Source organism: Pundamilia nyererei, unplaced genomic scaffold (genome assembly GCF_000239375.1).
Source record: "Pundamilia nyererei isolate P.nyererei 1_Seehausen unplaced genomic scaffold, PunNye1.0 scaffold00155, whole genome shotgun sequence".
Classification (NCBI taxonomy): Eukaryota; Metazoa; Chordata; class Actinopteri; order Cichliformes; family Cichlidae; genus Pundamilia; species Pundamilia nyererei.
Window position 1 is genome coordinate 497554 of NW_005187556.1, and position 17629 is coordinate 515182.

Below are 17629 nucleotides of genomic sequence, written 5' to 3' on the forward strand. Positions count from 1 at the left end.
GTCAGAAGCAATAATGCTTTAGTCAAGCTTTTCAATTTCTTGCACAACTATGCTAATACTTACACCAACACCAAATACAGCATATGAATCCAATAGCAGTAAGACAATGTTTCATATGGAAAGGAAACATGTCCAGAAACCAGACAAAGTCACTGAGCACACGGTCGGTTGGGGCCATCTTTCTGATGTATTCGTGGATGTTTGTTGTTCCATCCTGGACTGTGGTGCTGAGACTCACTAGTCCCTGGCCTCCTTCCATCCTCTTAGCATACAGCCTCAGGGTGCTGGACTTGGGGTGAAACCACCATGCATGGTCAGGAGCTTCCTTGTTTTGATGTTAGTGGCTTCTATCGCCTCCTTTGGCCAACTTATTATCCCAGCAGGGTACCTGATCATGGGCAGGGATAGCCCGAATCTTGATCTTATCGTTCAGCTGACTCTTCAGGATTTGCCTGACCCTCTCCAAGTACTTGGTAGTTGCAGCTTTCCTAGCGGCCTCTACGTGGTTCCCATTTGCTGTGGGATCTCCAGGTACTTGTAGCTTTCCTCAGTATCTCAAAGTTGCATTCTGGTAGTTCGATCCTCTCAATTCTGACTACCTACCCTCTCTTCATTACAATCCGACTACACTTCTACAATCTGAACGACATTCCATGTCCCTGCTGTAGATCCTGGTGGTGTGGATCAGTGAATCAGTGTCTCATTTACTTTTGGCATACAGCTTGATGTCACCTATGTAACGGAGGCGGCTGACAACTGCTCCGTTCCGTAGTCAGTATTTGTAGCCAGTCTTGTTGATGATCTCACTGAGGGGGTTCAGGCCTATGCAGAACAACAGTGGGGACAGCTCATCTCCTTGGTAGATCCCATACTTGATCCTGACTTGTGCTATGGGCTTGAAGTTGGCCTCTAGTATTGTTCAGCACATCCCCATTGAGTTCCTGATGAAGGCTCTTAGGGTCCTGTTGATCTTATATAGTTCTAGGCATTCCAGGATCCAGGTGTGGGTCCAGGATCGAGTCGTAGGCCTTCTTGTAATCAATCCAGGCAGTGCACAGGTTCGGGAGCCGGGTCTTGCAGTCTTGGGTGACTGCTCTGTCTACCAGTAGTTGTTGCTTTGCTCCTCTGGTATTCTTGCCAATTCCTTTCTGAGAGGACAAACCATCATGGAAGGACCCCTGCACAGTATGTACCACCGGCAAATAGAGAAAGTGGTTTGCATCCGGAAATCCTACCAGTGGCTGGACAAAGCTGTACCGAAGGACAAAACAGAGGCACTAATCATGTCAGCACAGGAACAAGCACAAGATCCATAGACAAGTATAACTGGATTCAGATTTTTAATGATGTAAACAACAGGTTTATAACATTAATGTATATTTGTTGCATGGTAAACTTAATTGCTTTCTTCTCTGCTCAGTATTTCCATCTAGACGTTCAAGAGAATAAAATGGAATCCAAAGCAATATGCTGCAGACTTTCCATTACTTCCACAGAAATCAGAATGTTTTCTTTGTTTTTCTTTTTTGTTTTAATTCATAAAATGACAATATTAAGTAGTTCTTGGTCTACCAGTGTTTCTGAGGGTCCAAATGTTTGATGGGTTCATTTTAAGTTTCATAATAGTCCTTAAAGACTAACGTACTAAATGCTTTAAATTGGTTATAGCAAACAAACTGGATAAGGTGTCTCATTGCTGCTGTCAGCTGGCAGTAAGCTATCAAGTTTTCACTGTCTGGTGGAATCGGTCTCACCAGTCTAACATCCGATCATGCGAGCCAACCGACAGCTAACCGGCAGTGTTACTTGAGGTGTTGAATCTACAATTCCCTCTTCAATCAGCGGGATCGTAGCTGTGGCCGCAGACATGAACCTCACAGCCAGGGCGGAGCTGACACAAGCCCCCTGCTGCAGCCCTTTCCCCTGGGTCGGATTTAGTGTCATTAACAGGTGGGCAGCAAAAATAGAAAGAGGAGGCACACACACACAGGAACACACACACACATGCAGTGAAGGGGATGGGTCTGAATGTGTGTGCTCATTTTCGCACAAGTACACTTTGAAGCTGAGACAGCCGTCCAACGCAACTGTCCATGTTAGCGTAAACAAACAGATTCACTTACAGAAGCTACAGTGTGACTGAATACCACAGACACACACACATACACACACAAACACGCACACACGCGCCATCTCTCTTTCACCTCCTCCTTCAAGCATGAGCACATGTTACCCCATCTACCCCCCCTCAGACGTAATACTGAGCTACTTTGACCTACACTCCCCCTCCCCCCCTCACCCTTTCACTTTCCCCTCCCTCAATCACTCCCTCTCCCGGCCTCAGCTCGCCCTCCGTCACTCCGAGCACAACCACACACACAAAAACCAGGTCAGCAACTTGTTAATGTCATTGTTGTGATATTTGTGAGATGGCGGCGAGCGCAGTGAAGCAGGCGTGCAGCACGTGTTAAAGAGTGAAAAAGTGAGACTAATGTGTCTAATTTCAGCATGATAATTTCTGGCTGCTGAACTGTGTCAAGGGGGCTGGGCTGGTGGGGGAATAAAGCTGAACTTCAAACGTTGCCTTTGCAGAGTGTTTATGGTGTTTGGTGTGTGTGCGTGTTTGTGTGGGTTCCATGTTGGCTTATTTTTGGATTCACTAAGAAAGTGAGTGAACTTGTTAAAGGTTGACGCTGGACTTTCCTGCTCGTGCTTCAATGCTGCTTTTCCAGCGTGTTATAGTGGATGCCTTATAAGGTGAGACCTGATTGGTTTTGATGAGTAAGGATAGCAGACTTTAATTATTTTTTTAAACAGGTGCCCAGACACTTTACATAAGAAATATTTGAAATCAGCTACGAGCAGTTAAAGATGTCAGTGATGTTTTGCTGTTGTGGTTGTGTTTGCTGTTGCTTTAGATATGGAAGCTCATAGTGACCACTTTGCACCACTGTTTTTTTGACAAATTGCCTGCAGTGTATTGTTACGTCATTTTTACAGTGTTATGTATGCGTTATTATAGGAGTGCCAGCACAAAGACAAATGATACCACAAAATGCAATAAATGTTTGGTTTTTTTTATAAAGAGTGCTGCTGTCCTTTGCCCTCTCAGGAGCAGAGTTAACTTTAGTTTTACTTAATTAGGGGGAAAAGTTGCAGTTCTGCAACATGAATAAATCAGGCACAAAAGTGCTTTTAAACAAAAATTTTATCTTGTTAGAAAATATCTTAACACCAGAGTAATGTTACCTATTAATGCAAGATAACCATTTGAGAAAAACTATAAACTATTTGTGCATTTTCTTTTCCACTTTAGTGTAAATGTGCAGATAACACGGATGCCATATAAGAAGATATGTTGAATTTAACTGCAAACAGTTTGAACATGTTTGTCATTGGATAAATGTGTGTGCTAACCAGAGCTATTTCAAGTATATAATTACTTTTTCTGAGTTGTGGCTTTCTGTTACTAATCTAGGCCACACTATGTGGAGAGCCCCTAATGTTTACAACCTTATTTGACTATTAGAACAAATTGCTTTGCAGTTAATACATTTGCACTGTCAAATCACTATAAAATTGTTATAACATTTGTAAATGCCAGTGTCATTAATGATGTCCCCAAGACACTCAAAAAGGTTCTGGTTCATAACCTGCTGATCAGCTTTTGCTGTGGAGTTTGCAAGCGTCTGTTTAATTAGTGGTACTAAATTGGCCAAAGGTGAAAATACGTATGGTTGGCGCCCTGTCCAGGGTGCTCGATGTCAGTTGGGATAGGCTCAAATCCTTCTGTGCCCTGCGATAAGAGGTTTAAAAAAACTCTACTTACTGTGCAAGACACTTTCACAATCAACAGAGATAAATCACTATAATGAAGTGCATTATTATATGTAAAGGTTTAGAATTTGAAGATGTGCATTAAGTGGAGGATTTTGTCTGTTAATGTGATCATATGTTTATATTCTACTGTGTTGTTGTGGCTTATTATCTCGGTTTCACAAACCTGACTGAAAACGTCTCTAAGCCTGCACTCTGTGACTTGTTATCTTGTTCACAAGGTAGATGCTGATATGAAAGTAAAATTGCGTCTTCTCCCCAGGGAACATCTTTCATTTTTGCTAACAAGACACAGGGTTGCATGTTGTGTCTGTTGTCACCGCATCTGGGTGGAACTCGGCGGGGCAGCCGCGTCATTCCCCCACCAGAAACAAAGGGTTTAAGACTCAGTTCACTGGCGATGTGTCTGTGTGACTTCGTATCACAGAGTTTCTCAGAATAGGTAATTGGTCGTGTCTTGAACATGATGAGTGTCGCTGAGGTACCACAAAGTATCTCAGAATAGATAGCAGGTTAAGATTTCACTATGCTGACTATTTCTCTATGTGCTTGCTGTCAACATCTCAAAATAGATAATTGATTTTGACACCACCATGCTAAGTGCCTTTATATTGGCTTAGTGTCCTTATGAAAAATGGAGAACAGGGCACAGATAATTATTTCTGATTTCTAGTATTTGCGAGCTCTCTCCAGTATTGTGTTCTTCCTTTTTTTAAGTGCACTGATGAAAGCACTGAATCCTGGTTATTTAATGCAGTCATTGTTTTGGCTCAAATTACAGTGGACTTTTGTTACAGAACAGCTGCTTCATGTGGGCTCAGATCACACAGGAATAGAACAGAATAGACATTTTTATGGCCCAATTAGAGTCTTGTGAACTGTTCATTTACTTTTAAGATTTAACAAATGACATTCATGAAAGTTTCTATTTTTGGAGAGTTTGACATTATTTACACCTGGGTGATATACGGATAATGAGACTTCATAATGGACTTTTATATTGTTCACTGACATAAATAACCATCTTGCTTGAGCCATGGGTCAGTCACAATGAAATGTCAAAGCTGGATTTAGTTTTATAATACAATACTTTCTCATAAATAAAACATGTCTTCAAGAAAAAAATATTCAGGTGCATGGGATATTTTTGGTAAATTTTATGTTACCACCCCCCGAATTCTGAGATTAAAGTCTGAATTCTGAAAAAAAGTTTGAATTCTGAGAAAAAAAAGAATTCAGAGAAAAAAGCCTGAATTCTAAGATTAAAGTCAGAATTCTCTGAATTCTCAATTTCTTTTTCAGAATTCTGGAAAAAAAAACAACAAAAAAAAAAACGATGCACCCGTTTTTTTTGTTTTTTTTGTTTTTTCCCCCCCAGTGGCCCTAATCCTGTTCCATAGTAAACATCTATAAGAAACAGTCAAAAAATCCTATGGAGTTTTTTTGTTACAGACCTGTGTAATATGTCTTTGTATGAGTTGGGACCTCTGATGAAGTTCACAATAGTTTTAGATGTAATCATTTGATTTAAATTGCTGGATTTTTTATGAATCAAAGAGCCAGATCACGATATTACACATTTGCATTTCCTTTAATAACATTTTTTAAATTCTGCATATTTAATGCTTTTTGGTTTTTATGTCCAAAAAGATAAGAATTAATTTATATTGACTTTGTATATGTATATTTGAGAATTCAGATTTCTGTTACTAAAATACAATTTTATATAATAAAGCCTTTTGCAAAATGACTAGCTGACACTTTTGAATATTTCTGTGACTCTTGCATGTTTTGCACATTCTGTATGTGAAGCCTCTTTTATGATGATATAAACATATTTAATGGCTCTTACATTTTAATTCTTTGTTCCCTCTTTTCATTCTAGGAAGTGTCCTTTCTTACTCTCCTGACCTACCTCTACTGATGTTCAGAAGATACTCTTCTCAGTACATCTTCTTTAATCTGTAATCGTTTCTTTTTTCCATGATGATTCACTTAGCGGTTTTGTATCTGTCATCCAAGCCACCATTTTTCCTCAGCATTTTTTTCAAGAGAAGGATAATTGGCACCTTTTCCTCCTAAAGACGTTGTATGTCTAGTTTCTGGTCCCATTCTGGACATTTTAATAGTTTTTCTTTCAATTCCTAACTAGCCATTTCCTCTGTTTTTGCTCTACTCTTAATCTTGAATTGAAGAAAAGCCCAAATCGAGTTAGACCACAGACTGGACCCTGCTCGGCTTCCTTGGTAGTTTTATATTTTCTCAAAATGTGGTCAACGTTTTTTGTGACTGACGAGGAGGGCCGCACTGTAGGCCCAGGGACCCCCGGAGTGGCTGGCGGGCCTGTACCAGGAGGACCAGCCCAGGGTGCAGGGGGTCTGGCCAGCCTGATGAGTGGACGCAGTACATTTGGTGGGAACAAGCGCCGCAGGACAACATCAACAGGACATGCCATGAGTGAGGCCCAGGAGGGAAAGGTAACTGGTTTTATATTGTGTAGATGTATGTTTATTTTCTGGATGCATGATCGTAGTCTGGAGGTAACAGAACCAATCAAATAGCTGCCTTAAGTGAAGTCAAGGTACAGGGAACACACCACAGGATCAGAAAATGGCTCTGAATATTAGAAAATACATGTTTTGAAAATATTAATTTCAGTTATCTGACAATAAGGTGATAAAGATTAAACTGAAATGCAATAGGTGTCAAATAGGTATGTGACTATGAAAAGCTATTAATTTTCCTATTTCAAAATTGTATTATTTTACTATTAGAACAATTTTCTGGCCTTGCTGTCTGTCATTCATCTGACAACATCAGGCAGTGAGAAAAAATGGGAATGGGACATATCTTTGTTTGGTCACTATAGTCATATATGTGACCAAATCATATATGATTTATGAGTAAAAAGGTCAGCATTATGTGCTTTACAGACTTAGTCTAAATAATCTAAGTAATTTTATGTAACTGAGCTCAGCCAGACACCTCTGAAAGCACCATTTTGATTCTGTGTAGTGCTGTGTGTAGGAGTGATGGGTAGGAGGCCTATTTCTATGCTGCCGTTTATTGTTTGGATGGTATGGAGGATCACAACTGACAAAATTTAAATTACAGAAATAAATCAACAAATTCATCAACACATCCTCAGTAAAATGCCCTAAAAACTACTGTTAAAAATACATTTAGAAATAAATTAATATGTGACAAACTGAAAGTGATGTCTTCATTTCATTTCATTAACTTGCTTGTTTAACTTTCAATTAAATACTCTCTCTCTCATATATATGCAGTATGTTTAGTTTTATCTAAACATATTTATTTAAGATGTTTACATTCCATTTTGTCACTACATTGAATTTGACGGTATTCAAAAGTTTTTTATAAGCAATAACCTGGAAATTTATCTAATGGTGTTCTTACTGGAGGCAGTGGCAGTTACACTATTCTTTGCATGAACATCTGGTCATTTGCATAATGACAAAGAAAAGAAATAGCTCTGTCATATTTTAGGCAGTGGGGCTAGGGATATTCCTGAAGACTACTAAAAGAAATTAAAAGAAAGGTTGCCTAAAAGAGTACAAGCTGTCCGGTTTTGCCTTATATACCGCATTGCTTCAATAATCATTGCAACTAGTTCCAATTTTCCAAGCAAAATATAAAGAAATAGTACTTCAAGACTTTTGCACAATGCTGTGAATAAAATATGATATAAATGGGGCACATTAGTTAGTCTGTTTATCTTTTGTTGTGTATTAGATTTTGGCAGGTGTGGGTCCCTACCAAATAGGAATAGACTGTATAATCTGGGAATGAACGCTAACAATTAGAGACTAAAGGGCAGCGTGTAAGGGACACTGTAACTGTCTACACCTCACGACTTGAGCACACGCCAGTGACAGTACATTTATGAAAAAAAAAATCCTTACGTTAACTTAAATTGTTCTTGTTTTGTCACCAGATCAAATTAGCATTCTTTGTCGCCATTGTTGGTGTAGTCCTGACAGTCCTCGGGGTCGGGACTGAGTTCTGGGTGGAGCTGGCACCGCCGAAGAGTTTCTATAACAATCAGGTGAAAGTCAGACTTTTTTCTGTTCATGAGCTATGTTGCTGTTTTCACTGATAAACAGATGTGACAGAGTGTCTTAGATATTATCTGTCCAGGGTAGAAGTAGTACGGGCTAAAGTCCCAACTAAACAGTCATTTCCTTTTAGAAATGAAAGGCTGTTTGGTCCAAAGGGCAAAACCCTGTGATCGATGGCAAAAAATATTACCCCTGATTTTAAATCAACAGTCTTTGTTTTGCAGACTTGTCTGACAGCCCACTATGGGCTGTGGAAGGGCTGCACCAAGACCCTGTGGGTGTCTGATATTGACCCAGAGAGAGAGAGCTGCGGACCTGCTGAACTGGCTGGAGGTGACTTGTGAAATTACTGACTGGTTGGGTGGATGTGTGTCTAACTTTTGGATGATGGATGACTAGTCCGTCTGATGAAAAGAGGTTTGAACAGATGATTGATGGAGCAATCAGCTGACTGGACGTTTGTCAAACCGTCGAGCTTGTTGGACAGTTCAGTTTGAGGGAGAGAGTTAGAATGAAGGAGTGGTCTACCTGACTTTTTGGCTAGACAAATGATGCTTGGCTCACTGTTTGATGGCTGGCAGGCTGAATAGTCTGGCTGAGTAACTGACTGAGTCATTGTTACAGAGTGAAATGGTCCACATTTGTTTTTGGGTCAAGTGAAGGGATACAACAGAACAAGGACAACAATATCCGGCTTCTGTTTGAGTGTCTAAACACTTGAATTTTAACTTGTGTTCATACTGCATGGGTTTTAATATATCTGTTTTAATGATTTCAAATGCTGTTCTGCCACGATGAGAGAGCGGTGCAGTGTTCAGCAGTGGTTGGCTGGGGCCTGTCTGCGTGGAGTCTGCATGTTCTCGCTGTACTTTCTTCCTATAGTCCAAAGGCATGCACATTAGATAAACAGGTCATTCTAAACTGATCATATGTTTTGATGGAAGAGTATGTGGTGGTATATGTAATCCTTGTGATAGACTGACTTGTCTAGTGTATACCGAAGCAGCAAAACAACTGTCACATTGAACTGCAAAAAACTTCAGATCTCAGAATCCCATTTTAAAATGCCAAACTTTACAGCAATAAAAGTCATGTTTACATCCTGGTATGAAAACAGCTTTGGCTCATATATACTCAGTTTGACCCTCCCTTCATACTTGTGCTGTTGATCCATTAACTAATAATTAGAACACTCAAGAATTTTGTGCTTTAGTTTTGGTGAGTAAAATTCTAGTCTATCGGTGTGCTGCACCTATAGAATTTATGGATGCAGCCTGCTAATCAAGCTTGCTATCATTAGCTGATAATGAAAACCTCTAATGCAAATATGGTCTCTTCTTGCTCAAACAGCCCACAGCTGAGGCTTCAAAATGTCCAAAACAGCGCCTCAACACCAATGGACTAAAATAATACCCAATGCTCCAACTCTATGCTGTCATATACCCTACCAGTTCTCAAGCCTAATCAGGTTCTACTGATCTCACAACTTACAGTTTCAGGTGCAGGAGCAGCAGAACAAAATGAGACTGTGGGTTGGAAAACTTTGGAAACATTGTTAAAGCTATTTTGTCAAGGTGTGCTGTGTGGCAGATAGGATGAAGGACCCAAATGCAGCACTCACAGGACACAAGGGTGAACTAAAAGAGGCAGCTTTATTGCGCTGTAGCAAAAACATACTAGGAACCAAAAATCCAAAAACAGAACACTAGAAATTAATGACAAGGAACTAAGACACTGGGAATAGAGGTAGAACCCTACCAAGAACACGGAGGGGGGAAAGCACACAGCATGGTAATGGTACAAAGCAACACTGACAGAGAGAAACACAGGGCTTAAATACAGTGAGGGGAAATGAGGGAATGAGACACAGGAGGAAAGCACAGCTGGGAGTAATCAAACGTAACAAGACAAGGGGAGGCAAAACTAGAAACACTGCACGCAGGACAGGGACTATGAAAATAAAACAGGAAACATGAGACAATTCACACAGACGCTTGACACTAAGACGTGGAAACATGACAGACCTGGGAACAGAGGAAACATGAGGCACAGAGGCAAAACTGACTAGACGTGGAACACAGTAAAAAACACAGAAACAGAACAGAAAACCTAAAAACCAGAACTCTAATTACCATACAACCAGAAAGCCACAATACAAAAAGTATAACTTAACTCAAAATCAGAAACACTGAATGACCAGACCCAGGACCAGGACATATTTGCAATATCGCTGCTATTTTCCATGACTCACCGTATGAACTCCTCTTTTTCCTAAATGATTCGTATAAAAAAACAAAATTGAGATTTTGGACTGAGGAGTCCACAGAGACATCTCTGCATCTTATCAGAGAAGAGATCTCTTTGATTATCATCAAGTGAGAAAGCTTTACAGGGTAATGGGGGTGCAGTGAGATTTTTTGAACATGTGGAAGGAATGAATATGAAGCTGAAACAAGTAAAATTCTAGGCCTGCACCCTGCATCAGGAAAAAGATTCACTGTCAAAGAACAAAACAAACCTTCTTTTATGTTATAGACTCCTTTAAATTGCTAAACTACAATGTTAGAAACTACTGGAACATAGTAAGTGCAGTACACGTGTTACAAAGTCAAACACCCTGCAGAACATCATGGGCAGTAGAACAATAAATGCAATATGTGTCATTTGCAAACGAGCCGATTCTTTGTAGCAAACAACAAAAGCGAAACAACTTTTTAACCGCTCCTGCTCAGCTCTGCTGAGAATCTTCTTTATTTTGCTGGGCACACCAAGCAGACCAATCACATGCAAAGACAGGCAAGGATCATAACATTATGTAAAAGAAGCAAGAAGGCAGAGGTTCAGGAGACAACGAGTGCAGCGGTACAGCCTAGAGACAGAGAGACAAGGAGATGAATTTGAATTCAAGGCTAAAGAAACGAGCAAAATGCAAAAGTAAGATAACTCAGAACTGCTAAATTAGGCTAAAATACAATGCTCTGAATGAAGGGCCATTTAGCCAGGCTTTTATAAGGGAGCCGAGTCAAAAGAGCCAAATCTTTGAAAAGAGCTGGACCACCCATCACTAATATAATATACTCTCATTTTGATCATTTTTTTCTTTTTATATGGTTACATGGATGGTTAGATTTACCAAGGTTTAATTCTGCTTAAACAAAGATATTATGTAGCCATATTGAGATGTCACATAGCACTAATAGTGACGCATACATGCATTCTGAAAAAGCTCAGTGATTCCATTTATGAATGTATGGAGTATAATTTGAGATAAAATCTCCTCTTAATATAATATGGATGTATATAAAGTTTAGCTTTTAGTCTATACTACAACTTTCAATAAAAACTCAAATATTTATTCATTCACAGATTTATTTATTCGAAGAACATGAAAAACAGCAAGTTGCTGAACCCAAACCTCAGAATTTAAAAATGATCATCATTGAATTTTCAGATTTTAGCTCATCCAGTCAAAGGACTGATCAGTATATACCACAACAATGTGTCCATCCATCCGTCTGTCCACAGTTCAGGAGACCTGCTACTCCACCTACAATATTGTCTTCACCCATTCTGTGTTCAAGGTCACATTTGTTGAATTTACAGGCAATAACCTGGGAACCGATGGATCATGAGTCAGATGAACTGCTACATCACTGACTGTTCTGACTTTCCTGCTTTATTAAGTTCCTTTATCCAATTTAAATGTGAGATGTTATTTTAGGGGTTTTCTTCTTAGCCAAACACTGATGATGGAAATGCTGGCCCACAAATTCCTTTGGGGATTAAAGTGTACACATGTTATGTGGTCAATGAAAGGAAAGTCCAATTATTGCCTGACTGGCCAGCTACAGCGAGCCTTTATTTGTTGATGGGATTTGAATTCTGTCAATTGGGATTTTAGAGTGCTGCAGTGCGCGCTGAAACTCCTATAGCTGCGGCAGCAGAAAAAAAAGAGACCAAGCCAGAACACCGAGGATGCGGCTTTGATCACACTAATTAAGAGTGATGTGTGCGCGTGTTGTGCATGCTCGTGTTTGCCAATGCACAAGGGAACAGATAGAGGTGTCACAATCTATTTGACGGCCAATTTCTAATTACTGTAACACATCATCAAGAAGGCAGAATACAAATTGCGCAGGAAGCATTGGGTTGTCACCTTGAGCTTGTCATTGACGTTCACGGCTGATTATGTTTGATGGAGAATAATTGAAACCAAAGCATCCAGGGGTGGGACGAGGAAGAGGATGTGGGGATGTGGCTTCTTGAATTTCAAAAAGATGATCAAGATAATTTGCAACTACAGGAGATTACCTGTCAGTGTTCATGTCACTTATAGCGATTTGTCTTTCGCTCTCCTTTCGTCTCCTGCAGAATCAAACTGCACATACTTCAAGTTTTTTACTACAGGGGAAAATGCTGTGATGTTTCAGAAGACGACACAGAAAAGTGAGTCACTTAGGCTCTTTCAGCTGCCCACTCCTCTCTTTTCTTTTTTCTCCACTTGTACCTCTCACTGACCCCACCCCCTCCCCCTTTCACCTGTGCCCTCTCTGCCCTTTCATCTTTATCCTATCTTATCCTGCCATCACCTTTCCCATGATCTATCCCTGTATTTCTCTGTCCCATCGTTTTCTCTGTGTCTCCCTTCACCTCCTTGCTATGCTCTTTCAGGTTGATCATTGTCTGCTCCCTGAGTGTTTGAAATGCATTCCGCCTACGCTGCGTTCAAGTGCCTCCGAGCTGCTGTCTAACCTCCCATTTCACTGGCAGTTTCATAATGTATTAAGATCACACAGCGCCATACACTGAATGAAGAAAGACGCACGTACATTAAAAACTCATTGTTCACTGGTGCCACATCATTGTCACACTATAAGCCTCAATCTAGTGATTTAAAGCCGCCACGAGTATGAAAAATAATTCATTTGGAGTCTAATTCAAAATCCATACACCTATCCAAACCTTTTACATCTGAAGATGATTGTGTTATTGGAATAAAAGCACTTTCCAAGACATCCAACATGCCATTTACATCTGTAGCATCGGTGGTTTTGGAGGGACTACCATCTGTAGTCCTTAGTGCTGAAAATTGTTCAACACAAACATTTTCTGTTACATTATCTGTAGCTCTGTAGCTAGCAGAGAAAGTGCTGTCTTCTTTTTTGGCAGGATATATATTGTCAGAATCCAACAAATAAGATGACCCTAAAATTTCTGTCTTTTCCCAACTTTATCGCACTACTTTATATTCCGTCTCTTATAGCAGTGGTCTCCAACCAGTGGACCATGGACCGGTCATGAGTTGAGGCTTGGGTGTGAAATGTATAGTTTTCAGGGTTTTTATTGATTTGTATCGTTATTTCTTTTATCGTTAACTCGCTTTCCCTGGGTCTTTTCTGTGTGTTATGAATAGATGTTCTTTTTTTGATACTGGTTTAATTTTGTTATATTTATCTGCTACACCTTAAAGGCCAGTCCATGAAAATATTGTTGGACATAAACCAGTGTATGGCACAAAAAAGGTTATGGACCGCTGTCTTATAGTTAAAAAATATATATATAATATACACATTTTCAACTCAAATGTGTCTTCAGTGTAATCTATGCAAAACAATTTCTGCAAATAAGTAGAATCAAACATCACCTATAAACAAACATTTTTTTATTACTACAAGCTTTCTTATTTGCATTTGTATTCCACCTGAAGTCTAATCAAATTTAGAAAGCTCTGGTTGTGTTCATCTAAATGTGCAGCGCAACTGAGGAAATAAATTTGCCAAAACCTAAACTGTCCAATGACATTTTAGCATTCATAAACAATGACTGGCACATGGAAGAGGAAGTCTTGGCCTGGATATCAGCTGGTTTTACGGGAAAGGTCAAAATACTAACTTTTATCTCCAGAATCTAAATGAGTGTATGCTAGCCAAGGGTTTTCCGATTTTGTGTTCAACCTAACTTGTGTCACTGTTCATGTGGACGCAGCGCTTTCAGTGGGAGAAACGTTTCATCACTCATCCAATTGACTTCTTCAGGCTCAGCTGCAGGTTTCCCCAACCTTAAAAACAGTACATTTGCACATTGACTGAAACCAGCCCACTGAATGAACAATGGGCTGTGAGGTCACTTGGATGAGTGACGAAACGTTTCTCCCACTGAAAACGTTACGCCCGGATGAACAGAATCAACCTTTTAGCGTTTACTTACCTGGATGATTGAGCATGCCCCAAAACATGAATTCACTGTAGTTTCAATACTTTAAGATTTAGTTTGGGTATACAGTCACAATGTTAGTTGAGCATTTATTACAACAGAGTGATTCACAAACTGGAAAGTTAAGCAGCTTTTATTTGAGCAAGCTCCTGAAACCTCATGCCTTAACATGGAAGCTGTGATTTGCAACATGGGATCATTCCCATTGCTAATTTTTCATTAGTCAAACCAAACTGCGTACAAAGCTGCTTTATCATTCCTACTGGAAATCATTTGCAATTTGTTACTGTCATTCCTCAACTGTGTCACCCCCGTCATTAGTGAACTGGCTAATTGTGTATATTTTTTCCATGAAATAGACTCCTACTAACACAAATCTAAAATGGTTTACGTATCATTTGTTCAACCTTACTACGAGCTGTTACACACGAAAGCCCTGTCCGCATTTAAAGCGATTTACTCGTCATGCATCGCTTTGTTGCTGACAGTTGATTGCTACAGAACAAGGCGCCAGTTGTGTATGTAACCCTCTAATGTTTTTACCACTTCATCATTTCAGTCAGTGGTATCCTCTCTGGTAGTCTCCTTCTGTGCTGACACCCCCTAATGCTATGCTACAGCAACATTACAGTGAGACAAAAACAATGGCGGCATTTAAAAGGCAGCAGCTGGTTACAAACTTGTCCGCTCTGTCTTTTAGATACGATACATTTTTCCCTGTTGAACACAGAAATAAATGAACCACCTTTTGATCGAGTTCTGTCCAAAATCCACTTATATTAACACCGTCATTATTCCCTATGTAGATCTGAATGTGGCAGCAGCAATGTTGGCCCTATTCAGCCTGTTTCTGATGGTGATGGGCGCCATCTGCATCACTATGGCTCTCAGTAAGGAGATCCTGTTTTTCCTTAAACCAGCATCTGTATGCTTCATTCTGTCAGGTCAGTAAAGGTGGCAGCAAAGTTACCCTCACAAAGGCAAATTTATCCAAAACTATACCTCTCACAGCTCGTTCTGGTTCCTCCATCACAGGTGTTCTGGTGCTCCTGTCCCTCTTGGTTTTCCACCAGTCTGTTTTGGCTTTTCTTGCCAGCAATCACACAGTTCCTCTCCACCATGAGCTCTCCTGGTCAGTATCGTGTATTGGCTGTGCGGGGGCTGTCCTCATCGTGGGTGGGATCCTCTTCCTGCTGTTGGCGTTGCCCTACAGCCCCTGGCAGAAGTGCCTCCCTCACAAGGACAGCAGTAGCTAGTGGACTGGAGGTGATGGTGCATTTTATCTGCCCCTCTTGTAAGGGGGAGGGTGCAGAGAAGTGAGGAGGTTTCCCAGAGATGTCTTACCAAAGGGATAGCTTTTTCTGTTGACTTAGAGCAATTTTGTTAAAAGAGTCGCTGGTTTTACTAGTGCTTTAGTTACTGCATTTACCAAAATATCCCATTATCGTATCCTAATTTAGTAAAAAATAGCTTTATTTCTTTCTGTTGCACAACAAGCCATTAATTTACAAAGAATGTGGTGACCTTATTGCTCAGATGTGTGTGGGAGACACTTCTGTATTGTCTTACTAATGATCTTGCAGGGTTTAGAGGCTATTGTTGTTAATAATTCAAAAATGATTTAAAAAAAAAGAAAAGAAAAATTTTGTTCCTTCCAACTTTTTTTTTAATATTCATGATTTTCATCCCTCTACTTAAACTCACTACTTATTTAAGAATTTGCTGAAATGCCAATTAAAATATCTGCCACCTTCACTGCTAACATTTTTATGATGCTCGACACATATTAAAATGCTTTCCAGTTAATTTCTCTCCTTATTTATTATTCACACAGCTAATTCACCCATTAGCTAATAAGCTTTTAAAATGACTTTTGTTCTGTGTGTTTACTCTGAGAAAGGTTCTGCTCATAGATGCACAATTGCACAAGCCGAGAGCATTCAGCAGTTAAATGTTGTGTTAATGTCACTCTTGTTTTACCCCAAATACATTTACTGTGGCTACGCTTCGATAGCTTTCTCATTTTCTTTTAAAAAGCTGCCTTTCTGCTCAGGTAACGATGTGACCACACCATCATCAGAACTGTGTGCTGACTGCCAATTTGAGAAAGTCATAAAGTTTATTTTTAGTGATGTGTGAAAAAAAACAACCCTGATTGCCTTTTCTCCTGCAGAGCTCCTTTATGATTGCTATGAGGTTTTTTGTTGATCCTTTGTGTATATTGAGATTATTTCGAATTACCTGCATAACCATGTATGAGCCCGTCTTCTTGAAATTACAATTATATGCATTTAATTCAAAACAAAAACACTTTTGTAAATTTAAAAAGAAAAAGCTGCTAAATTGTGTATTTACTGACAAAAACTTGTCAGTAAAATATAATTGTTACTGGGCTGTATCCCTCTGAATTGGATAAGCAGAAGAAAATGGACGGTACATGCTTTTAAAATGGTTTTCAGTTATATTTTTTAAAAGCCAAAAAGGGATCATGTTGCGGGTTAGCCATGAAGCTTCTGCAGCACTAAATAATGCTGATATGATTCAATATCACTATTGCTACTTGGTTCACTGGAAAACATTCGAATTTCTGCAGTAATCAGAAATGGAAATTATAATAAGATCAAAGCTTGTTTGAGTATATTTTCAAGGTCATATATGAGCTTACATAACGTTCCATATATATGGCTGATAAAATAAATGATCACCATTCACTGTGTTCAGCGTATAAATATAACTTCAAGGAGACAGGTCCATCCTGTTGTAATATTGTACCAGTACATATACATGTATTTATATATATTTGGCTGTTATAAATGTAGCGTAACACTCCTGTCTCGTCATCTTCATCACATGCAGATACAAGAACACTGTAAGAACAGTATTGGTTTGACATTTTAAATGTAAGTACAGAGGGGACTACACAGTCCTGCAGAAGCTGCACTGTGTTAATCAGCTGCCAGGTTTTTACCTTCAAGGTTTTTCTCGGATGATTTCTGTTAAAACAAAGTGCTTCTCTGCCTGAATGAAGGGTGAACTGTCGCTGCAACTTTTTTGAACTGAATCGACTGAGTATGAATGAGTTAATTTCATTATTAAACATCACATGAATATTTAATGTCATCCTCTATCAGGTTCCATTTTTCTCCTATTCTGCACTCTCAACACGTTCTTGGCTTACAGTCGCTGCCTCCACTATCGCTGCTTTTATGAACTGTCCCACTTTACACCTCATAACTGAACTGTTAACTACATGCTCTATTTCATACTTTTCTGTTCTGTTCATTGGAATCTCATCAGATTAAAATGCTGTGTAATATTGCAGAAGTATTATTCTGTATTTTGAATAAAAAACATGCTTTGAGACTAAAACCTGAAGTCTGGCATATACTGTACACCAGGATGTTTGAGTAGATCAGACCTGTCCTTGTCCATCTCGCTGCATCTAAATGATCAGGTGTGTAAATGTTTGGTGGGTCACAATTAGTTGTTTTTTTTTT

General features: G+C 39.5%; 1 protein-coding gene across 2 annotated transcripts; it reads left to right on the forward strand.

The window, feature by feature from the left end:
• Positions 1 to 2335: 2335 nt before the first annotated feature.
• Positions 2336 to 17496, forward strand: LOC102206026 (voltage-dependent calcium channel gamma-6 subunit-like). 2 transcript variants are annotated; one of them, XM_005745190.1, is made up of 7 exons: positions 2336 to 2389; positions 5723 to 6314; positions 7796 to 7906; positions 8144 to 8252; positions 12291 to 12365; positions 14939 to 15076; positions 15168 to 17496. In XM_005745190.1, exons 2-7 carry the CDS (start codon positions 6105 to 6107, stop codon positions 15386 to 15388), a joined length of 864 nt encoding a protein of 287 aa, XP_005745247.1. In that variant the 5' UTR covers positions 2336 to 2389; positions 5723 to 6104; the 3' UTR covers positions 15389 to 17496. The 2 variants fall into 2 exon arrangements, with proteins under 2 accessions (XP_005745247.1, XP_005745246.1); XM_005745189.1 differs by lacking the exon at positions 2336 to 2389 and adding an exon at positions 2587 to 2757.
• The last annotated feature ends 133 nt before the right edge of the window (positions 17497 to 17629 follow it).

Bases quoted from the DNA above. Each gene is read 5' to 3' on its own strand.
- LOC102206026 (XM_005745190.1), top strand. From the start codon at position 6,105: ATGTGGTCAACGTTTTTTGTGACTGACGAGGAGGGCCGCACTGTAGGC. The intron at 7,907-8,143 runs GTGAAAGTCAGA...TTTGTTTTGCAG, and splicing joins AGAGTTTCTATAACAATCAG to ACTTGTCTGACAGCCCACTA. The intron at 15,077-15,167 runs GTCAGTAAAGGT...CCTCCATCACAG, and splicing joins TGTATGCTTCATTCTGTCAG to GTGTTCTGGTGCTCCTGTCC.